Here is a 25,187-nt window from a genome sequence, read left to right as displayed (position 1 = left end):
GTGGGGGGGTGCACTCTGAGCATCGTCATTAGGAGAAGGCACTAGCCGCAAAGAAGGGTGGGCCCTCTTTGCATGCACACTGAGAATGGCTGCTGTACCTCAGTCATTTGTAACATAATAAGTGCCAGCACAATGACTGCAATGCGAGAAAGAGCACCACAGGGAAGAGAAGGGGGGATGGGAGACCGCATGTCTATTGAAAAGAGTTTTTGTGTGTGTGTGTGTGTGTGTGTGTGTGTGTGTGTGTGTGTGTGTGTGTAGATTAGAAAGTATAATGAGCTCTAAAGAAACAAGAAAAAAAAATCTCTCCTGAGACTGATGGAAAACAAATTAATCTGGCGATTCGGATTTAATTATTATTTTTCTATTAGTCCACCCTGCAAAGAAAGGGACAGCCGTCAGAAGCGAGGAGCTGTGCTTGCATTTATTGATTTTCGCAGACACTTTCAGGGAATACAGATGAATCTGCCCTCCTCCCCGCACAATCCTCAATGTAGGATGACGCCATTAACACAAGCTTCCAGCAACTCGAAATGCGTAATTTGAAGAACATAAATTACGCTGAAAATAGTGCTCAAACAAGAAAAGTGGACCACGGAAAGCATCCTTTTATACAGCTGAATTACACCTTGCTTACATTTGGCACTCCAGTACATAATAACAATTAAGCACCCAATAAATTCAATGAAGACAATGTTCTGCTGTGTTAAGCATTTGTTGTAGTGCTAACATCTTACACTCGTACTGTAACTTAATTTTATCTTGTGCTTTGTATTAATACAAGAACCTTGCAAGTGAACTGTAATTAATCTCCCCACATCAGGTTCTTTCTTTGCAGCATCCTTTCAATACATCACCAGTGTTGCGCACAATGTAACAGAACACAATACTGCATAATGCTTTGCAAAGTCAATGATTTGAGCTGCTGACGTGATTAAAGCACCGGAGACCAATTTGCTACTGGTGTATGTAATATTGCTTTGCCTCAAGTAACACACTCACTCTCACTGACATGAAATTCTGTGATTATGCTACATGAACACTCTTATTGATTAGAGTGCAACCATCCGTCACTGAGGAAGGTTTGCAATTGATGTAATGGCTTTGAGTGTTCAGAGCCAATTGCAGATCTTCCTTAAGCTTCTCCTAAAATGGCGTATTGAAATCAACGTGACAGTGAAAAAGTGCCCTTCATTCTTTCCCTTTAACTCCAGGGACAAGGGAGGCAACGCATTGATATTTGCGACACACTTTTGTGCAGCAGCTGTTCTAAAGTTACCCGGCCCCTCAGTGACGGCATACAGCCACGTTGTTCATTTCGCTCAGTGTATTCCAATTACATCAGATGTAAACAGTGGTGGCAATTAAACTTGAGTAGATTTTCCAGGTATCTTCAAGTAGACGTTTTAATTTTGCTCTCAACATTTGGGCGGGGTACACACAACCGTTTGAGCTCACAGTCACACCTACGGACAATTTAGAGCGTTCCATTAACCTGCCATGCATGTTTTTGGGATGTGGGAGGAAATTGCAGTACCTGGAAAAACCCACGCAGGCACAAGAGGAACATGCAAACTCGACACAGGAGAGCCGGAATCAAACCCTGCACGTCTGACATGCTGACCGTCAATCACTGTGCCGCCCTATACACATATACTGTATATACTGTATATACTTTTTAATCTACACACACACACACACACACACACACACACACACACACTATTTTATATCTAAATGTGTTTTTCATCTCATTAAATTTACAAAGTTGAAAGCTCATCTGGATTTATTTTTGCAGCTATCCGTCCCATCAAAGTTGATGGACTTCACTACGATACCTCTGAAGGCCACTGCATGTTTTCAATCTCAACCAGACTGTATTATCGACAGTAACAATTCATTTTTACTTTTGTCGAAGTGTTTTTATTCAACACATCAATTAAATGTTTTTTCCTGCCAAGTTGACTAATAAACCCGACACAGTCGAAAGGAGAGCACTTTCGACAGTGTTTATCGTGGCGAATGTAACTGTGCAGAGCCCCTGCGCATGATGTAATACACAGAAGGGAGAAATCATCATAATAGCAGAGTAGTGGAGTGACTCATTTGTTGATGAGGTGTATTCACAGTGTCATTCGGTGATGAGATGCGTGCACATGGTGTCAGTGTGTGACCGATAGAGAGGGAGGGAGAAAGACAGACCGAGGATGCATTAGTGTGCTGCTTTTCTGGGAACGAGGAGTCACTTATGCCAGGAAAAGTGCAAAAGCAAGTCCGAGGCCCTTCAGTGATGCCTCACCCCACAAAAGCATGAGCTCACAAACAAATATCTCACCAGCCAGGCCGAATAAAAAGAATCCAACAAAAAGACATTCATACTCATGTCATTTTATGCACACAGCAGACAAATTTTCCATTTTCGGCATCTTGCAGCTAAGTGCTGTGCTTTCGCTGAGGCAATCAAATCTCTATTTCCTTCACATGAACAACATCTCAGGGAAAAAAAAACTGCAGTTGAATACACTTAGCTGTGCACTTTCTTTTTACAAGTGGATCAACAGAAAATAAAGTAACGTGGAGTTTCCCCTGGCACGAGAGAAAAAAAGATTCTCCCAGAAAATGATCTTTCATACATTGCGGTTGATCTCGTTCTGCTTTTGTGACACCTGCAGCTGAGGGGATTTCATTTGTCACGGTTGATGTGAAACTTAATGTGAATCTCTTTTTACACCATTTACTGCCTCAAACATACAACGTACTTGGCACTAGTGCAGTACAAGTGCAGTACCACCCTTGTGACCAACATTAAAATACAAAAAAAGTACAATAGCCACTGTACGACCGTCTATGCACAGGGTGCACATTACCCCTTTGCTTCAATTTAAATTAAAAAAAAAATAAAATTACCATGCATTTAAATGTTTAAAATCAAACTGCGCTGCTACGTTCCTTTTCTGTCTTACACACACAGGAAAATATGGTCCCGAGTGTGATGAATTGTCTTAAGGTCCAAAGTACTAGTGAGTTCACTCGTAGGACAACTTTGGCATCCTGCCGTGTTCAATGTGTGTTTGTTTTGATTCAGCTCCAGCTTGAGTAAAGGGTGTTTCCCTCTAGCAGGCGCACCGGTTCCTTATTCTAATCAAGTCTGTTCAAGCATTTAAGGACTGCCATGCTCCCAAGTTCTTGTCGGACGATTGACCTCGCTCGCTCTACTGCTTGTACTTTGTTGGTCCTTCGTTTTTCCTTCAATCAATATTTTTGGTTTGGATTTTATTTGTTTCTACATTAGTGGGATCCCATCACCATTCAGTTCGACCATGAACTGGTTCAAGTACTACTTGTGACATTCTATATAATAACATTCAGAACTTCACTACTAGTACTAGTAGCACACATCTCGCCGGGTGCTGAGTTTTGTCCCAGTATTATCATAGTAGTTGTTCTACTAGTGTGCAGAAATGTCATACAGTTGTGGGAACAAAAACGGTACTAGCCAAACAGTTTTTCTACTCGTGTGGTTAACTGTTTTACAAGTGAGGACAAAAAAAATTGTAGTACAAGAACATGGACCTCACACTGGATATAATCAACTGTACATGCTCAAATACTTGCTCTATTTTGAATAGGTTATGATTGGTTTGCTTGCCTTTGTACGACATTAACACACACGTTGCTTAAATAATACGTTCACAATATCATGATTCCGCATGTTGACTTTCTATTAAGTCACCCAGCAGTGACTTGTAATGCAAAGCCAAACCTTCCATGGGCTTCCACATAAAGAAAATCCACAGGAGACTCTCAGCTCCAATTGACAGCAATTGTTGTTATCAGTCGGTTGTCACAAATGTTTTCTGCTTCCTTTCAAACAGTGTCAAGTTTTAATTTGGCTGAGTGTTCTATTGAAATTTTGGTTCAAAGCGTGGAAAAGGTTCTTTTTGTACATTTAATACCTAACTAATCTAAACTCAGCCACATCTTGTGGAACAGGAAGATCTTTATGATTATTACAAACCTGTGCATTTGGAAGTCAAGGTGCCACTGTGTTCTAAAACAGACACAGCAGCGGGGGGTGTTTTATGTACAGTGGTGCCTGAAGCCCTTGACCATGCTCATGTTTCATAAAAACTTCTCCCAAATCATCTTCCCCCTTTTGAAATGAATAGAAATGCACGTAATCCCTTCCAACCTTCCAAAACCACAAAAATTCACCTTTTAACATGTATTTTCCTAAGAATAATTGCACTAGGCCGGCCCAGTGATCGATTGGTTCACAGTGCAGAGGAGCAGGGTTCGATTCTGGCTCCACCCTTCCTGTATGGAGTTTGCATGTTCTACCCATGCGTGCGTGGGTTTTCTCAGGGTACTTTCCTCCCACATTCCAAAAACACATGGTGGCAGGTTGATTGAGCGCACAAAATTGTCCCTAGGTGTGATTGTGAGCGTGAATGGTTGTATGTCTATATGTGCCCTGCCATTGGCTGGCAACCGGTTCAGAGTGTCCCCCGCCTACTGCCCAAAGACAGCTGGGATGGGCTCGAGCACTCACCTTGATCCTTGTGAGGATAAACGGATTCGGAAAAATGGATAATTGCACTAATGATTATGTATAAAGAACAAACAGTACAGTCCACTCCCAGTTACTTGCGGTTTGGTATCTGCAGATTCACCTGTTCTGTGACATATTTTTTTCCCAATATTTTTTAATACACTTTCAATTGGGGGGGGCGGGGGGGGGCACCTCAATTTTTTGGTATAAAACACTTATTGGAGGTTTATCCCCACTTAGTCAAGAATTTTATACCCAGATTCCCGATCCCTATGTGGGGATCCATTGCACACTCTACATGTGGTCCCCATATAATCTGCACACATGGAAAACGTGAGCACAAAATATGACTGTGTCTCATTGTTTTGTTTTTCGTGTTCCTCATCTGTGAGGTTTTGGGGAATTTGACAAATCAGCTTCATGACGCTTTTGCCACCAATTCCTATTGTCCTTCCACTGCAAAGAAACCAATGTGAATTGATGGTGTCCGTATGTTGTGAGACTTCCTCTACATCTAGCGATAGGAGGTCTGAAGGATATTCAAATCAAAATTTTTTTGCAAGTATCGCAAGACCAAAAATTCAGCCAAGCAAAGGCTCATATCTAAAAACAACTGTAAATCAAGGGACTCGTATTTCAAGGCTCCACTCCACAAGCAGATGGAATTACAAGCTTGGTTGTGGACCTAATTAAACTTGAAAGTCAAGGTACCACTGTATCATAAAAAAAAAAAAAAAAAAAAAAAAGAGAGATGATGAATGAAATCAAACCATTTCCAAATGTTTTGTGTAGCTTCAAAACCCTGAAATGAGATTGCAAAATGAGACCTGTTGAGAATGCCTTATAGCTGTAAAAATGTATCACTTCCTTCTCTTGTAATAGATTAATCGACAGTATGTGGCGTCCATGTGTGTGAAAAACATTCCACAGCTGTTGTACATATTGTTTTGAGCAGCCTGTAATGAGGTATTGCTGTCCTGTACGCATAGTTCATCATTCTGATTCATTGAACCGTGTCTCACTGTATTCAACATTTTTAATAGTAAAAATGATTTTTCCACATTTGAACATACGTCTAATTCGACAAAACATCCCCAAGTCTTTATTTGGATCGCATAACACATCAATTTGTTTGTGGATTTGTGATGCGAATGACACGTTACTTGTTCGATGGTCTTTGTTTCCCATATGAAAAAACACAGGCGGACACCATCATTTGATGAGAATAAACAACACCCAAATTCTACGCGTGGTCCAATTATAGACCTCAAAGTCTTTTGAGTGCACAAAAAAATACATATCACGAGCTATTTTCAGACTGTTGAGCGCATCAAAAAAAAATATTTCCAGCAAACTGAAATGTTGGTACTGCTGCGTACATATGAAGAACATTACAAAGAACTCAGTATGTCCACAAACATGTTTTTCTCCTTTCAGTCCTCAAATAAACAAGATAAAATATTGGCAAGTGGTACTGCAGCAGTGCTTCAAAGGTTTTGAGTGCTTAAGACAAAAGTTGTTGATTTTTAGATAAAATACTGGTATGTGTGCATACGTGTGCAATACTGTAGTGCTTTGTAGTATATATATTTTGTTCCATTCTCAATGTTTTGAAAGCCAAATTCAAAATGGCTGTGAAATGGGAATATACTGTCAAACTGTTTTATCCGTGCAGCAGTTTGTATTAAAAAAAAACGTGTTTTTTTTCCTTCCTACATTTTTGATGAATTTTCAGGATGACTGTGGGAAGCTTTTGGATAATGCCTGTGCATGGCAACATCTTCTCCCTCAGGCTAACAGCTTGCTTTGTCTTCATCATGAGCTGACATTTGGCCCAAAGCCCGATTGAAGTTTTCGGAGTGTATCAACTGTGTTTTTTTAAACGACACACATGTCTCGGCTTCAGTTTCATAGACGACATGTTTTGAAATTGTGTGCTAAAAAGCGCTCTTACAATTGGAGTGAGGTAGGTGTATTTCCATCATCTTTATGACAAAAAGTGATGTTGATGAATAGTGAAGAAGACCTGGAATCCTCAAGTAGCTGCATGTCATTGGGCTCTGTCACAGGAAATTGAACAATCATCATCCTGTGTACATGATGCCGTTTGTCATTGCATATATTTGCCCCATCGCTATTCGTCGTTTCTGTCTATCAGTTTAAACCACTGTAACATGATGCACAGTTTCAACATTAAGTGCACTTAAATATAATACCAAACTTTACTTAAGTAATAAATCAATTTACATTTCAAGTGAAATTAAAACTCAATCTTAATACATTTGGAAAACAAACTGTTCTGAAGGATTAATTGTAAATGTACTGTTTGTAAGTGAATGCAACCGAACTGTACATATGCACTGGACTGAATTTTAAATAAGAATTACGCATTACATCCATTTTCCAATCCGCTTTATCCTCACAAGGGTCGCGGGGGGTGCTGCAGCCTATTCCAGCTGTCTTCAGGCAGTAGGCGGGGGACACCCTGAACCGGTTGTCAGCCAATCGCAGGGCACACAGAGACAAACAACCATCCACACTCACGCCTAGGGACCATTTGGAGTGCCCAATCAACCTGTCATGCATGTTTTTGGAATGTCAGAGGAAACTGGAGTGCCGGAGAAAACCCATGCAGGCACAGGGAGAACATTACGCATTACAACATGAGGAATATTCAATTCAGTGATTCTTTCACATACCACCAGAGGGTGCCAACGTACAATGCTATGAGAATGACTGGCCTGTCCACTTGAAAAATTGGCAGCTTTATTTTCCACATTTCCTGAAAGGACATCAGTCGTAACATTTGGTGTTTTAAACAACCAAATGAGTCGATTTAATTGACTTAGGTAAACCGGCCATCGAAGTGTATGTAGACAAAATATTAACCATGTCGCATACTTAAGGTGAATCACAGTGCTGATTATGCGCATCACAAATCAGTACATCATAAAGGCTCTGACTTAACATGATGCTTTATAATATTTTAAATACTCACATTCATTGGCCAATCGAACACATTCAAGGAATTTATTGGAGAGTTTACCAAACTCTCCAATAAATTACAGTACACAAAATGTTGAGATACCTCAAAATATTCAGTTGTAAATGTTGGTGGGTCTGCGGGGTGGTCCCTCAAAAATAAATAAATAAAATAAAATAACAGGCCTGGTGTTAATTAATAGTGGCAGGCCTGTGTTGCTCTTGGCGTTGTGCGAGCAGACATTGTGGCCTTCCCTCGGTGACGCCTAGTCAAAAATAGGGCACCACAGTGCGCAGAAATGATCACAATGGTGACATCATCTTTGCCTTCAATGTGCAGAGGCTCCCCTCAGTGCTCCTTTAAACAAAGAGCAGTGGGCATGGAGGGAGGGAGGCAGATGTCACTTTGTGTCTGGGGAACATTAAGACCAACAAATGTTCGCTGAGTGTTTTGGGGGAAGCCTTTTAGTGGTTGTATTGGGTTAGACACAGCTTCGAAAAAGGCCCTAATTGAAAATAAACAGCTCCAACATTTCACTTTGTTGTTACACTCCACAACATGAGGATTTGAATAAAACAGTCAGATCAACAGGAAGTATATTTGCTGGAGTCAAGTATGTCCCTAAATAGCTTACAAGCGTGTTAGATGTCGGCCCCAGAAAATGAGAACCAAAGTGTTGCCCCATGCATGTGGCCTTGCCTCTTGACCATTTTCATTTACCTGATGTCTTTCCAATTGCAAATGATAACTACACATAAAACCATCTCGCGAGAAAGGGAAAAAATGCCTTCAAAACATTTGCTCTCCAATTACTAATGGTTGAGAATCACCACTGGAAAGGAGTTTTATCTGTAAGTGTGAGTTTCTCAAAGCATAATACAGTGATGGTGAAAACCGGCATGCAATTGACACCCCTCTAAAAAGGTTTACAATTATGTAATATAGCTCACACAAGATAAGATGGTGGCAAAGCACTACGTTTGTCTCAATGAAGCTCCTCAACTTTGTAATTCCTTGGCACCAAGCTACAATACAAAACAATACATCTTTATTTAAATAGTGCTTTCACAACAGTTGCAGCTGTAACAAAGCGCTTTACAGAACAGTTAACATAAAATCCCCCAAATAATACAACAGAACACATAGCATAAAACATGGACAGTTATACAATTGTAAGAACTTTTCCTGCATTCGCCTTGTTGTTTGAAGCTGATGAAAGGGGAGAGAATCAAAGCCTCCTTCACCAATGGTCAGATGACATGTTTGCTACAAACTTGAGTTTGAAAGTAAACAATGAGCACAGATTCTTCTCATTCGACGATTGTTGTGGCCAAAACGCTGAAAACTGTCCACAATGGGTCCACACGAAGGACAACAAACACCATATGACAAAACAAAAGTCAAAAACAACAACAAAAAAAGCAAAGCTTTTGTAGACAGCTGCCAACTACGGCGCCATCTAGAATATGAAATGGCAACAAAGCCCTACCTTTAGCTAAATGAAGCTCCTCAACTCATTTTATCACCAAGATATCAAAAATGTTGACAATGCACTTTTTTTCCTGAACTAAGCTCCTCAACACACCCCGACAGCATTACTTGGTGACAAGGTGCCACAAGATGGATATTCTTTTTTTTGTTGTTGTTACTTTGGCCTGAGCACAAAAAGCACAACTAGTGACATGTTTAGCAAATAATGCAATATGTGGGGGTTCACTGTAAAGTGACTTTCTTCCAGGTATTTTGTTTTGTTTTCAATCTTTTCAACTCTGCCGCTTTCTGAGTTCTTGTCTTATTTGAATGTTCCTTTTGATTTGCAATGACTCGCAACCTTTTACCCTCATGTTGCCTCTGAGTGCTTTCTCCTCGCAGAGCATGGCAGGGGCTCTTGCTCTTTGTGCTCTTGAAGACACCGAGCTTAGTATTATCGTTCTTCTCTGAACCAGCCATTGTGGGTGTCCGTGTGCCTTCACAAACATAGTGAGAGAGGAAAGTGGAGCAAGCGAGGGAGGGAGAGGAAACAGATTCTCAAGACCTGGACGAGCCGTGGGAAAATAGGGGTCTTGTAGAGGAAAAGCAGAAACGTCTCAGGACATTCCTTTGTGATTACACACTGCTGGACAAATCCAGACATTCTTCAAGTTATTTTGTATCTTAAGACTTGAGCAAAATCCACACTGCGGGCATGTGTTTTTCTTTTCATTTTCAGAATTGCACAAGTAGGAGTGTGCTTTATGTATTTACGTATTCACTCACCCCTCCCTGTTATCAAATAATACACTCTAGAACCCATAAAACATGTGAACATCATATTTCCTCTTATAATTACTTTCCTTGGAGATAATTTTATAGTTGCACATTGTCATTTTTGCTCTTCTCTTTAGTGCCATTATTATTGTATTCTTCCTAATCGGCTCTGTCACTCTGCATCATTTGCACACTTGGTTGGTCATCAGTATTACTGATTAATAGCGTCTTTAAACAGATAAACATTTATAAAAAAGAAGAACTGGCTTTAGTTTTTTTTACTGTCAGCGGTCACCACAAACAGTCACTCACCTAATTTGTTTGGCACAGTTTCTATGCTGGATGCCTTTCCTGACATAACTCACTCATAAATACATTGCTTCAGACCCATCCTGAAGTGTCTTGGTGCCAAATGTTGAAGTGAGTTGAGGAAATTCATTTAGACTAATGTCCTGGTTTGCCACCATCTCGTGGCATTTTGGTACCGTGGAACTATCCTGAAGTGAGTTTAGGAGCTTAATTTAGACAAAACAGTGCTTTTCTGCCACCCTATGAAATCTTGGTGAAGTTGAACTTTGTTAAAGTGAGTTGAGGAGCTCCATTTTGACAAAAGTAGTGTTTTGGCACATCTTATGGCATCTTGTTACCGAGAATCTATGTTGACGTGAGTTGAGGAATTACATACAGGCAAAAGTAGTGCTATGCTGCCATCTTGTGACACCTAATGTCAAATACAAACCTTTTTAGTGGATGTCAGTTTCTTGCGAATTTTCGTAATTTGTGGCAAATTCCTTTTGTGTCAACATAGTTTCCGCAAAAAGATGGTAGCGATTCTGATTCTGACCTGGTAAGGAGAGGCGGTTCAAAAATGGTTTTGCTGGATATCTAAAATGCACAGCCTATTTACAATTATTCAGCAGTAACATGGAGCTGGACATGTTGCCATGAAGCATGCCTTCCAGTGCGCTGGTGATTAATGATCAATGCCTCAGTGAGGCAGGTAAGTATCCATCTCGTATCCAAGGCACCTAAAAAAACGAAAGGAGTGGAACAAGGGGAGGATATTGTGTGCACATCTCAGGTTACATGCCCATGAGCAGAGGCGGCCTGGCCTGGAAGACTTTGAGCCGCCTTCAGTGGAAAAAACAAGCATGTTCTTCCCTTGTCGCAGCGAGCATGAATGAGAAACAGCTCTGAGGAATGCTCCATTATCATCCTATCGGCGGTACTGGGGGAGGAAAGCTTGTTGTCTCTGCTCACACAGCAGCGTGCACACTCATGTGTCTGAAGGAGGCAGGGGTAGAGAGAAGAGGGAGGGGGTGAATGGTACTGGCCTGTAGCCCTGCAATTGGGTTGAGCAGTCTCCTCCCCTACTCCACAGACCTTGCACTTTCTCGTTTCTCTAGGTCACGCGTCTTTTTTTTATTTTTCTTCAGCAGTTAATGTGCGGGGCCTCCCTCCTGTATTTATCCCTTTCGCTCTCTGATTCTCCTTCACCTCTGGCTCTGTTAGCCTTGAGTAGATTCACATTTGGGTGATCACCGTTGTGCTGCATACACTAAACCATCGCTGTCAAACTCCGGACCTGGAGGGCCGCCGTCCTGCATGTTTTCAATCTCTCCCTGTTGCAACATCAATCCATTTTCCAATCCACTTTATCCTCACAAGGGTCGCATGGAGTTCTGGAGCCTGTCCCAGCTGTCTTCAGGCAGTAGGCGGGGGACACCCTGAACTGGTTGCCAGCCAATCGCAGCTGTTGCAACACACCTGATTCAAATGATCAGCTCATCAGCAAGCTCTGCAGAAGCCTGATATCGATCCTGTTCATTTGAATCAGATGTGTTGCAACAGGAAGAGATGGAAAAAATGCAGGACGATGGCCCTGCAGTCCCGGAGTTTGACACCGATGCACTTGACTGATAATGGATCGCCAGTGCTCTCAAGAGTCACATCTTACCATGTATGATGAGTATGCTGTTGACCTTCACATTATCATCCATTACCTGTGCAAAAATGGTTCTGGCTGACCTTTCTGGAACCCCTTGCACTTAACATGACTACAATGTGTTCCACTTCTTTATTGCAAATTAGTTTTACTCTGAATTTGGTGTGTTTCATTTTTTTTATCTGTGATCAGAGGGCAAAATTAACTTGAGAATGCAATTTCTTGAGAAAATACATGTGAATGATTAAGATCTTAATTGTAATGCTGTTGGGAATAGGTGAATTGTTTAAAAAAAAAAAAAAACAGCCTAAACCAGCTCCTGGCAGGGTTCCTGCAACAGGCCGTTTTGGCTGTTTTGTTTTGCTTTTGCTAGTGACACCAGCAAGGCCAGCACAAAAACACAACAAAATCATGCCGGTCTATGCTTGGTTTTCTTTTTTTAGTAGGGATGTACTTTGTCGTAGTCATAATACTTTATTTTAAAAAATCGATTATTCTCACAGCACTTGAAGGAGGAATGGTTTGAATCAGTTAAGAAATGTGGAAGGAGGAGAGAAATACATAAAATCTCTCTCAATATGAGATTTTGTTGAAACGTTTTAGGAATCCGATAAATAGTACCCATGATGAATGAGTTGAACAGTTTGAAATTATAGTGGTTGGAAATGTGGAAAGGGAGGTCAATGTGTAAAATATGTCTTAATTGGGGGGTTTATTGTGGAATTTGGGCAATACAATAACTCGTTTCAAGATGTCCTGAATGCGCTGAACAGTTTAAAGTTGGTATGGTTTGAATCGGGTGAGAAATGTGGAAGGTGGAGGTCAAAATTTCAAACATGTCTTAATTTGTTTGATTGTCTGTTTTCGATAATGTGGGAATTCGTGAAACGTGATCAATAGTTTCATAGATGTACAGAATGACTTGAACATTGACGTTGGAATGGTTTTAATCACTTGAGAAACGGGGAAGGAGGAAAGTCGGCATTAATTTGGGAATGTTGTCAGGCAAAATGTGGAACTACGAAAAGTGTTGTAATTTTTGGGAATGTGGAAACTTTGTTTTTCACATGAAAGATAGTTGTACTTGTATGAGTTACATTTGGAACATGTCTCAATTCATTTTAATCGGATTTTTTTTTTTTTTCATGGAAGAACTGGGAATTCTGAAAGCGCCTTCACCCATATGTCGATCGGGACCAAAATGTTTTAATTAAAAGTAATAATCAACGAATGTGCAGATCTGATCCAAGGTTTCCTGCTAAATTAGAGAGGAGTTAGAGTATGCAAATCAAATGAAGGCTGCTAATCCAGGATTTACAGCGAAGACAGGATCCGCAGTGCTTTTCAAAACAATTATTCTAATTGATCTAATTAAACCTGTTGAAACCGGATTTAATCGTCCCCCTGACTAGGCAAACAACTTCTGGAGTGCAAATTAAAGACGGAGCAGCCTCTAAAATTGGAAAAGTGAAGACTGTGGTAGATAAAAAATGTGAACTAGAACGCCCTCTTGTGGTGGTAAATATTCCCGAGATCAGAATGACGTCAGCCCTGAACACGAGTGTTTGCTATAACAAGACCATGCTTCTCCAATCTCCGAAAACGATCAGCCCACGTTGCAAATTTAATTACATCTGCATGATTTGAATGGCTATTTTTTTAACCATCATGATACAATCATTTGTTAAAAATCAATTAAAGATTTTCGATTTTATATCAATTTGACCTTGTTTAAAAAGGTTTTGACAGCAAGTCTTTTAAAATTGAGCAATGGTGACATTGTTGGTTAAATAATTTATTTAAAGTGTCCTCCATTTCGGGGATTGCATGCAGATCTTCCAGTCTTTACATATTACATATAGAGGCGAAACATTTTTTTAATTAATATTGTATGGCTTTAAGCTACAAATGCAACACAGTGGTGCACTTGAGGGAAAAAAAAGTACCTGTGAGTTTCTGTTGTACCAAGCACAAGGACCAATTGAATACCCTCGAGCAGCAGTGTACAATGAACATATTTCATTTTTAATGTTCTCGTTAAGTAATTACAGTACATGCTGTGGCACGTCAAAGAGGGGGTTTGATGTGAAAGTATTTATGTTCTCATGTCAAAGCAGTACTATTCAACACTAATAAAACCTTTACCCGTGACTATTACAAATCAACACCATAAACGCTGACGACTAAATGGAGTATTAAACAATTAATCTTTTTATCAGCGGTCGTGAAATGGGTTTGCATCGCGCTCTTGTTGTGGTTAGCATGTTTGAGATGCCATATAGGCCACAAATAACACACACAAAAAAGCTCACACTCACAAACATAGAGCATTCTTGGCACATGTGAGTGGGTTTTGAGTGTGTCAGACTTTTAACGTGAGGTTTTGTTTTGTTTTTTCGTGTGTGACTGTTTTTTTTAGTTCGGTATGAGAGGTTTTCTTTGGTCTGTTTAAGAAATGTGTTTGTGAATGGGAGAAAGAGGTTCACATGTGATGGTTGCTCTCATGTTTGCGGGAGTTTTTTGGCATGTGTGAGTGATTTTTTTGGGGTGTTACTGAGAGGTTTTTATAGTATGAATGTGAAATTTGTGTGAGAATTTTTATTTTTTTAATGAGAATTCATTTGGTAAGTATGAGAGTTTTTTTGTGATGCGGGTGTGGGTGTGAAAGGGTATTTGTTGGTTTGTGTTAGATTGTGTATTCATTTATATGTGAAGACACTGATCATATTTTTGTCAATTGCTGAATACATTTCTCAAACCCTCCACCCATTTTTTCAAAACTCTAAATACATATCCAAAATGTTTTACTGCGTTTCCAAAACTCCCGACTTTTCTCTTACAACTTAAGCCATCACCTTAAAACCATAGAACGTGTGTTTAAAACTAAACAATGTGTTCAGACAATACACACAAAAAGTAAAAATAGTTGACTTTAAGAAATTTCATCTTTCTTTTGCTGAAGTACTTTAACAACTTGAATGTCTGGTTGGCTGTGGTTGACTTTGTGGCACCATACTTTTATTAACTGCTGCTCATTGTTTCCGAGAGGATGGTTCTAAAATAAGTATGTGCATACCTTCTGCATGTGACTGATCAAATTTGCGGCACGCAATTAACACTTTGAGCTGCTCTAAGTGAACATTACAAGCTTGTGGACTGAGACGCTCTCTTCACAAGCTAGACGAGCTGAGGCGGATCACTGTTGTCTAACCTGTTTCAACGTCTTTGTGGGTTGTGTTGGATTTTGACCCACCTTTAATAACTGAACACACTCCCGTTTATCAGTTAACATCCATCCTTTAGTTCTCGACTTCCGCATACCTCACTAGTATACAGCGCCCTCGCCTGTTGAACTCCTACACCTGCAGTCATATCCTGTTAATGGTGTCATCAATACATAACATCCTCTCTTGACCTAGAATTAAACTCACAACTCCGTAATAAAAAAACGAGAAATATTTACTCATAAAAGAAACTATACATGAATTAGTGATTAGCCTATTTTCTCAACCTGGAAACATTTGGAAACACAACTTTTGAAAAACTGATTCACCCTTGACAGACCGCCTTTCCTTACTTGAAATATCTATATATTCCTCTCTATCAGATCATGGATTTGAATGAGAGGCACATTACTTTATGTTAAAACACATGAACATTACAATCCTTTTTTTTCCATTAGACTGTGGAAAGTTCATTTAAGGATATAGTCTGTTCATTTCTGCAGCAGCTTTGTCTGCCGATGAGGTCTCTCCTGCTTGAGTGTGAGGGGCTCAGTTCTGATCCCCTCACTATGGGTCTGAATCGGTGACTCTGCAGGCTGTTTGATTGCCTCCCCATCTTTCTTAGTCCATGTCAAGCGTGTTTTGTCAGTTGTTTGTGGAGCAGTGTGCTCAGAGTAGTACTTTTTCACAAATGTGGTGTTTCTAGAATATGTAGCTCTAGTTGGTGCTTTAATGACCACATTGTGACCTTCTTTCTTGATTACCTCGAGTGGGGTCTTGTTGGATGTAATGGAGAATTTGTCTACTTTATCTTTTCTCAGCAGAACTTGATATCTCACCGCCACGTCTGAGTGTTTTGCTCTTCTCTGGAGCCTATCCCAGCTGTCATTGGGCAGTCGGCGGGGTACACCCTGAACTGGTTGCCCGCCAATCGCAGGGCACACAAAGACAAACGACCATTTGCGCTCACAATAACACAGAGCGACAATATAGAACGTTCAATCAACCTGCCATGCAAGTTTTGGAACGTGGGATGAAACGAGAGTACTCGGAGAAAACCCACACATGCACAGGGAGGACCTGCAAACACACAGGGTGCCCGAATTCAAACCCACGACCTCTGCACTGAGGGTGTGCTAACCAGTGGGCTTCTTTGCCTACTGCGTGCTGCATGTCTAATTTTAAACTATTTTAATAACTTTATCAAGTCAGAGGATAGTTTTGATATAATGGTAATTAGGACTGCATTTATCCAAAGTGAAAAAAAATTAAGAATCGATAAAAGGGTCGACGATTCGCACAAGACGGGGCCAGAGACTAGTGATTAATTTACGTTAGTGTTCCAACCTCTGTCAATGAACGTAGCATCGCTCTTCTTTACCCACTGTTTGCCACATTCAATATGGCGGTGCTTCACATACGCTCCTTACAAACCTGTATTTAATATCTATAACAACATAGACATGCCTGCTATTTAAGCCATGCCATGTGATTTCCTGTCTCTGTGCGATCACAACTACAACTGGCGTTGTCGTTTCGAGCTGCTTTACCAGGAAATTCAAGGTGAGGCTTTCCTCTATTTATGATCGTGTTTAATTTTTCAATGATGAGTTATAGCGGCCGCGATTCGACGAGGATTCATTTGCTGCATCAAAAAAAAAACAAAACAAAACAACAACCTTTGGCTTTCTCGAGTCAGCTCTGTAGATAGCAACGCTAAGCTAACCTGTTAGCAGTTGTCCTTTCCACATCGCTTTACTTACTAACTCCACTTTTGAAGCTCATACCATTTCAAAGCAAACTTGTTCACAAAAGTCCGCGTTCTTTCTGGTTTCATGGTATTTCGTAGGGAGTGGTGCAATTATAATTTAAGGAGCAATTTTGATTGTTCAAGTTTGTTTTGAGGCCTCATGACACGATCTACGTTCAAAGGAAACGTCCTCACTAGTAGGACAACTTTGGCATGCTCGGAGGGTGCCCACATTCTACCAGTAAGGCAAAACTGCACCAGTTGACATCTGCGTGCTACTGGGGCTACTAGTAACATAGAAAATTCTACCATTTAACATCTTATATACCTAGTATTTTATTACGTTTATTTGCTAATTTAAACAACTTGCCATGAAGCCGTTTGAGCATTTTTTAAGTCCAATTTTGTGTGCTGAGTTGCCTATTACTAGTGCAGACAAGGCGTGTACTAGTACACACGTATCAAATAAATGCTCAAATCGTGTGTCGTACTAGTAACACTCGTAATGCCGTTTTTTGGCCTACTAGTACAGGGCTAAACTTATTAAACTACTGTATTGCATTAGTAACACTACCAGGCTCAATAAATAGACATGTTATTCATTCGTAGTCTCCTGCACTCAGGAGTAGGTTTATCTTAACTGGTGTCCCACTTGAATGCCAATGCTGTCCTACTAGTGTGTAAAAGTGTCATACAGTTGTGCGGAATAATATTACTCGTAAAACATAATCCTACTGGTAGTGTTTTGAATTTCCTCACTAATGATCACAAACAGCGTACTAGTACATGGACCTTTGTAGTGATTATCCATGTCAAGTAGTGCACAGTTTTTCCCATTTATTAACATGTAGTTGGTGTACTAATATAGCAAAGTTGTCCTACTAGTGCACACAAATATCACACAGCATTGGAATAACACTGGAAAATTACTGGTATGACACTCTAGTACTACTCATTTGATGATTTTTCTTACTTGAGACGACAAAGGAGTAGTGAACTAATCTCTTTTTGTCAATGGACGCTACAGCTTCGTGTTTGCTTTCAAAACTTAGCTTGTAGCAGACGTGCACATTTTCAGCATGACGTCTCTGATCCACTGGTAAAAGGACACTTTGATCCTCTCCTCTTTCATCTATAACTGCTTCAGACAACATAGTGTATGCAGGAAAGTGGTGAAGATTGCACGACTATCTGTGTCCTATGTGTTGTGTTGTGTTATTTTTGTTATTTTGACTTCAAGATGGCGCCGCGTGAGTGGCTGCCTTTCCAGCAGCTCCTATATTTTGTTGTTCTACTTTGGCTGTGAATTGGGAATTTCTCCATTGCGAGACTAATAAAGGTTTTCTTATCTTATCTTATCTTAAATTGGTACTAGTACATGGACCGTAAATGGATATTTTACATTTGAAGCAGTGAAAAGTTCATATTTTATCTTTAGTTAATTTGGTAACATCCATGTATATTTAATAACTTTAAAAAATGCTTTAAAAAAATAATATAGCTGGCCGCCACGTTCATTAAACATGCCCCTAGATGTGTCAATTTTGGACCAGATTGCACGATGTTAAACACACACACAGCTACGCCTGAATGGAATGAAACATTAACCCTGAAAGAATGAAGCATATCGTTTCAGGTCAATACTATGAAGTAAGTCTACCAAGTGAGATTCCACTTTTGATGTAAAAGATGAAACACCGGATGGTCTTTTGATGGTACGAAATCCACTTGGGAGAAGGAGTGGATCAGAAAGTGAAGCAGATGGTGCGTGCTCGCTCGCTCGCAGCACACGCAAAGACAGTTTGGGAATAATTTATACCGTATGTCCTCCTACCTTGCACGCATGATGAACAGAGTGCTGCTTTGGTCCGGTGTCTCAGTGGCTTAATTGACGACCACGTACTCTCCTCGCATTATGAACGTAAGGACGAGCAACCTGCCGCCCACGCTGTTGTTGGTGGAGGTTTTGGAGCATTCGCAGATTCTCTCACGGGCAATTTCTTCTTCCACCTCTTGCTCGTTAAAAATACTCTGCACGGCGTTGGTTTTTAATGTCCCCTGCACGGCTTGTACCATTTCAGACTGTAAATGGTCTCTTTAAAGGTTCATAGCGCACATGCGCGCCGCCTTGTCCTTGGGCACACTTGGGGCTCAACAAAACTTTTTTTGTAAACACCTTGTTCACCGTTTCTGGTCGACCCCTTGCATATTTTTGCTGTGCATTATGGCATTGTTTTTCTTTGTATTCTCCTCGTTATCCATTGTTTCTGTTTGTGGTCAAGCAGTAAATTAAGTCTTGATGGACCCAACATGAACGTGCCTGTGTGTTGAAAATCTTTCCATAAAAGTGGAATATGTCAATCGAGGTGTGTTTTCCACGTCTTATATTTTTCCAAACTGAACTAATTCCTACCAATCCAGCCACACATTTAAAATTAATGAAGCCTCCTTTCAAGCTGATGAGCAAATATATGCTCAAAGGCTTTTCAGCAGTGGCGGTGGAGGTCTGACGAACCACATGAGCCTGCCTTGTTGATGACATTAAAGGTGTCATCTAGCAAAGGCTTCATTGCGTTTCGTGTTAGTCTTTACAGCTATGAATGGTCGGACCAGCTGGCATCTTTTTAGGAGAGGGGGAGGACGGTACACACAGGTTTAATGCCCCAAAAAAAGGAAGAAGAGACTTCTAAACTGTTTTAAAGATTTTAGTTGGGTTGTAATTAGTGTTAGAATCAACGGTGCTCACGTCTTTTCTGGATGGAAAGAATGTTTGAATGAATCTTTCTTTCTGGTGCTTTCCCACCGGTTTTATGACGCAGCCTCTTTTGTCAACCAGAACAGGTTATGACAGTCAATGCCCCACCTAGACTTTTGTTTGTGTTTTTTTTCCATCTCGTCTCTTTCAATAATTGTGTTTTGACATCTTTGCTTGTTCAACAGGGAGCCAGGATGGACTCCAGGTCTCTCAGTCTTCCCTTTTGCTTGTCCACTTCTAGCCCCAGAGCGTCCGCGTCCTCTACTTTGTCATCCTCCTCGACGTCAGTTGGCTCCAGCAGGTTATACAGCCGGGAGACTCTGCCTCAACATGACCGCTTTCCGAGGGCATCATCCACTTACAAAGTAGACGTGGACCAAAAGGTACGCTTGGTTTTCATGTGACATTTCAGCATAACCCTAAAATGGACAAGATCCTTTCATGGTGAACTTGACCGTCTCTAAACTTTTGAAGGGCCTGTGTAATGTTTCAGTGCTTTTTGTACAACATGTGGTTTCCAACAAGGAGTCGAACTGCAAATTTCACAATAACGGAGGGATGCATTGCTGTAGGCTTTAGCCGATTCATCTTGTTTTCAAGTCTACCAACTAGTACAGACTGGGAGACTGTTAATAAACTTGTTTTGTCTCAGTTTCTTGACACTGTGAATCCACTAATTGGTAATGGGTTTTAGCCATCTTTAGTTGGTAGTGTTCATAACTTCATTATATTCAGGAGGATTTTGGAAACTAACCTGTGAATTTGAATATCTATGTTTGACACAGGTCGGCAGGGTTACTTGAAGTCAAAGTTTACCAGGAACATATTAGACTTGTCACAAAAAATAAGGGATATTCAGCTTTTGGGTGAAATTTGTAAATGAACCTAAAACTATTATACATTTTCCAGATGAACTTAATTTGACCTCTGATCCTTAAATGAAAAAAATCTACCAAGACTTGACGAAACCATTTGCAGGGCTAACCAGTTCTCTGCCTTTTAGTTGTCTCTTAAAAAAAAGTGTTTGAATCAATGGCGAAGTATTCTCAAACACTTTTTAGGATGAACTATGAACATCAGATAAAGAGGATGGTTTCAAAACCAATGGTAATTGAATTGGGAAATATATGGGTAATTCATGGATCAAACGTGTATATTCGCAGTTCAGCTCCATCCCAAAGGCAATTGGAACATGCTTAAGTCAGCTTTCCAATCACATTCTGAAAGAGATTGCACTGTCAAACTGCATTAGTGCTCGCCGTCATTTGAGATGGGTTCAATGTTCTCTCCTTGCGTTGTGGAGGAGTCAGAACAGTGTGGCTGTGCGTGCATGTCAATCGAGCAAAAGCAGACTCATCGGGGGTCTTTTTATAGAACATTCTAGATTCCTTGCCAGCTGACGTGCACATTTGAGCCCAGCTATTGGTCAAGACTCTTCTCACAAGATAGTGTTACAGATAGTTTGAGTGCTCTGTATGTTGTGTTCTTTCCAGAAGACTCCAGGCTTGGTGCAAATGCTCAATAACAAGCTTGTTCATATCTATCTCATTCGGAAGGAATTTTACTTGAGATGCAATGCTGGTGTTCTAAGAATTTTCAGTCAGTTTTATTTTATTAACAGGGAAAATGAACACTAAATATAGAACACAATTTAAAACTGTTTTACTGTACTTTTCAGAGGTGCAGCGATTAATCGATTATCAGGTTCATCAATATTTTTGATAATCGAATTGTTTAGATACCGTACCCCCTTTGAAAAAATATTTCATATCAAATTGTCTAAATGCTCGGAGTTTCAGTTTCTCAACAGTAACTATTGTCTAATTGTGCCCAGTAGACTAACTAAAATATTCAATTTGATAGAGGTCTCACCTGCTGAGTTCATCCAGAGACTACAACAGCGCTGACTTCCGCAGCAGTGGTAGCAGCAGTAGCAGCAGGAATTCTCTCACATCTTCCACCCGCTCTTATGACCGTCCATGGACAGAATCATCAGTCAGCAGCAGGACTAAAGTGGTACTGAAGCACCAACAAGTTCTTGTGTTTGGAGGACGGGTCACAAACTTGTGTCTCTTTTCCATTGTACCGCTCCCACCCAAAACAGCCTGTGTGGTCACTTTTCCATTACACGTTTTCTAGGCCAGGTGCCTACAATGGCACTATTTTTTTCAGAATCTCTTCCGTCTTCGTTCTGGAACGCAGGTCGACAGGGGCCTTGACGTCACTGTCATTTGATTTTCTGTCAGATGTAGCCGTTTCCTCAAGCGATGTGGCAAGGAACTCCACTGCACACTCCCACTTCCTGGTTTTAAATAAGCCAGACACAGCTGCCCGCTGGCTGCCGCCAAGTCATAAAAATTCAGTATATCCAGGACACATTTTTTTTATATATGCGTTTACAAATATATTTACAATTTCATATATACCTGTGGATGAATTTGTGAACCTTGTGGCAAAAAGCACCATCTTTCATTATATGCACACGTTCCCGAATAGTCCCACCACATCCTCTACAATGTCAGCCAAGGAACATGCCGGTTGCTGGAGAAAGTAGTAATAGTCTCCAATCATAACAAAAATGGAGGCGAGGCTGGGGCAGAGTAGGGCCGCAAGTGACTACCCGAAGAGGTCAAGCTGGTTTCTGTTGAGATTGTCAAAAACATCTGAAACTTTTTTTTTTTTTTTTAAATGCATATTCCTGTTTTTACAGACTGACGTGGAGAGTAGGTTTGGCCGTCCCAGTCTGTTGACCAGTACTGATGATGGAGACAATAAGCGAGCCAAACTGACGAACAGCAACAGAGGACTGTACTCAAAAACTTCCAGCACCTCACTTACAGGATCCACGTACTCGAGTAGTGGGTTTAACAATGCCAAAGGTACCTAAATACTCAGCAGCGCTCTTTAAAATGACACATTTCAACACTATTCACCAAGTGCCTGTTAGTGAATTGTGTGCAAAATCCACATTTTAACCCGGAATATCATTGTCCATACCATGTCCACTCAATGGAGTTATTTTTGGCCTCATTGTGTCCTCTCCTCTCCTAGCAGGTATTAAGGAGAAACACAGCAACGGCGATATGTCATGGAGCTCGAGCCATTTTCTGTCACGATCTTCAGCTTCCTGCTCAAAGACCCAATTGTCAAGCAGAGAGGCAGAGACGCCCAATGAGCCGGGACTGTCGGGGCTGCGTGATCGAAGGACGAGAATCCAGGAACTGACGTCTTCATTGTGTAGGTCCTTTTTGTGAATCCTCAAGAGGACTAGTTTGTAGGGCTGGCCCAGGTCATTTGGGTGCTCTTAGCAAAATAATGCCAATGGGCCCCTTATTTTTGCCACTCCATTTAGTTACAGTGTACTGTGCAACCCAAACATGGAACTCATACACTCAGATTTCAAAGAATGGTCAGAATTCGCTGCACTGCAGAAGTTAGTTGAATTGTGCATTTGCTTTTTTTTTCTTTCCCATTTGCTTGTAATCACTTAGCAAAACTCACATAAAATAAGTTGTTTTAAAGTGAAATAAAGCAAACTGTAATAAAATACAATCTAGAGTATAAGCTATATAGGAATGGAATATAAATAAAACTATTTCATTCTCACAATGAACTGTATAGGCACAACCACTAGTACAACAGTGCAAAAATGTGAATAGAGTTAAATATCACAACATACAGTAAATAAGGTGAATATACTGTATACTGTAAAGCTTTTGTGCTGAAGAATTTTACACTGTTTTGGTGCATAGGGACTGAAAAAAAAGTCTTGTTGAACCATGACTAAACATACCGCAAAAAGCTTCTTTCAAGTATAAAGTGCAAAAAGTGAATGTAAACAGTTGAAAATTAAGATAATTATAATAAACAATGAAATGTGTTGATATAAGACTCCAATACTTAAAGCGATGGCCAATTTGTACTGATTATCTTCAGATTCTTCAGTTCAGGTTTTCTCAAAAAAACCCTTGGGTTTTTACTCAATTCGCTTGGTCCAGGGGACTGTGGGCCTGCAGTTATTAATAATGGCGAGTAATGCCGATAATAGGGTTTCTATCCAAATGTTGCAATAATTTTTTTCAGCAAATTAAGTGAAAATGGATAAAAAAAAAAACATGCGTCTCGTCCCCGTTTAGTTATTTTGCGAATGTGGGGAGCGAATACTACGCCATGAGATGACGTCCTATGACAGCGTCTCTCTTCCACAAGACACTTGGCTGACTGTCAGCCCAATTAGGTTTTTTGTGCATCTTTAATTAGCAACTGAGCATGATGTCGGCATGTCATTGTAAAGATATTGGTGGCACCAGTTTGTGATGACGATAGGTGGGGCCCACTACGTGTCAATAGATGAGTCAAAACAGCTGCCCCGCCACCACTTCAAAATACAAGCGAAGGCATTGATGTATTCTATGGTACGCTAAGGTTTTTTTTTGAAGTTTTCCTTGTCACCGCATGTTACTGTCATGCATCATCGTCCCGATGGTACACAACCTTGGATTTCTTTTCTGTTTGCCATTTAGAATGTCATTAATATTCAGATTGGAGGCACTTTAATGAGGGGGAGTCCTAAGCAGCTGATTAGTCTGCTTTATAGACTGAGCCTTCTCTGCTTGTTTGTTTGGCTGTTGATGCAAGTGCTCTCCTCTTCGCTGCCCTCAGATCAGACAGACCGCCTGACATCCACTTATGCCCAAGGAGCTCGACCCAAAGACTCGGCCTACTTATCTTGCTCTTTCACTGCTGAGCGAAAAAGCTCCCCTGGCGGTCAGGCAGCCTCCACCTCCTCCACCCATCGCTTCTCTACACCACGTGACCACAACAACCGACCCTCGGCGCGGTTTTTGAACGCCTCATCCAGCTCTGCCTCATTTCAGGAACAGCCTTCCTCCCGCCGACCGAAAGCCCCGCTCTCTCGGAGACCTACCCATGAAGATGGCGACCCTCAATGGCGTACCTCCACGCGGCACCTCTTATCCCGCCTCTTCGCATCTCACTCCAGCCAAGACTCCCCCTCCTCCAGTAGCTCATCCAGCGTTCGTTCGTTTGATGATGACAGCCTGTCTTTGGACAGCGATGAGGGTACCAGGATATCTGGGGATGCGGAGACGCCCTCTCATAATTGGCAGCCGAATGCCACCGGAACCAGGCAGCGCAGAGTGGACCTCTCCCCAATTTCAGAGGATAAAGACTGTGGAGTAGCTGGAGCCAGGGTGGCTTTGCCCAGAGAGCCTGAAGTCGGGAGCAGACAGGCGGCCAGTAGCGGAAACTCCTGGCTTTCTTCCTCCCTGCGGAGCCGCTGCCCTTCTCTCCTCTCTCGTCTTCGGAGACGCACACAAGACGAGAGCGTGCACTCAACTGCCGGCCTCAGCCGTCCTCAACACTTGCTGAGAAGATGGGACGACCTGGAACGGAGAGTGCCTCAGAATGATGAAGAGGACGATGATGAAGAGGAGCAAGGGGCGGTAGGTTCGAATAGCTATGGAGTTGCCCGTCCTCGCAGGCAAGAGAAAGACAAGTCACCCCAAATGGAGGAAACTTTAGTGGGCTTGGCACTGGGCCGGAGGGGAGCTCCACTCCAAAACAGAAACGGGGCCACCGCACCACAAGATGGCGCTGAGAGGATGCTGGATGCTGCAGCGAGCAAACAAGAGAAGCTCCGCATTATTAAGGAGAGGTAATTGACTCTAGAATGATTTTTTTTTGGGGGGGGGGGGGTTTGGGGGGGGGG

At 41.2% G+C, this 25,187-nt stretch overlaps 1 protein-coding gene and 1 long non-coding RNA gene across 7 annotated transcripts in view; one reads left to right on the top strand and one right to left on the bottom strand.

Moving 5' to 3' along the window:
* Nucleotides 1–9,717: 9,717 nt before the first annotated feature.
* Nucleotides 9,718–25,187, bottom strand: part of LOC109525833 (uncharacterized) — a 22,561-nt gene continuing 7,091 nt past the window's right edge. The window contains exons 2-3 of the long non-coding RNA XR_002170211.1: nt 14,845–14,852; nt 9,718–9,730 (exon numbers count right to left, since the gene is read on the bottom strand). This is a non-coding gene — a long non-coding RNA (uncharacterized LOC109525833). The remainder of the gene's footprint in view (nt 9,731–14,844; nt 14,853–25,187) is intronic.
* marchf7 (membrane-associated ring finger (C3HC4) 7) overlaps nt 16,440–25,187 on the top strand; it is a 15,108-nt gene continuing 6,360 nt past the window's right edge. The window contains exons 1-6 of one of the 6 annotated variants that reach the window (XM_019886628.1): nt 16,440–16,514; nt 19,642–19,839; nt 21,320–21,472; nt 22,167–22,335; nt 22,508–22,693; nt 24,119–25,133. In XM_019886628.1, coding sequence (XP_019742187.1) covers nt 19,651–19,839; nt 21,320–21,472; nt 22,167–22,335; nt 22,508–22,693; nt 24,119–25,133 — 1,712 coding nt within the window. In that variant the 5' untranslated portion in view covers nt 16,440–16,514; nt 19,642–19,650. Of the gene's footprint in view, nt 16,515–19,624; nt 19,840–21,319; nt 21,473–22,166; nt 22,336–22,507; nt 22,694–24,118; nt 25,134–25,187 lie in introns of all 6 variants that reach the window. The other 5 variants (XM_019886626.1, XM_019886625.1, XM_019886629.1 and 2 more) reach the window with 5 other exon arrangements.

This window comes from Hippocampus comes, unplaced genomic scaffold (genome assembly GCF_001891065.2).
Source record: "Hippocampus comes isolate QL1 unplaced genomic scaffold, H_comes_QL1_v1.1 scaffold261, whole genome shotgun sequence".
Classification (NCBI taxonomy): domain Eukaryota; kingdom Metazoa; phylum Chordata; class Actinopteri; order Syngnathiformes; family Syngnathidae; genus Hippocampus; species Hippocampus comes.
Note: the sequence above shows the minus strand (reverse complement) of the source record. Positions and strands in the feature narration are given on the sequence as shown.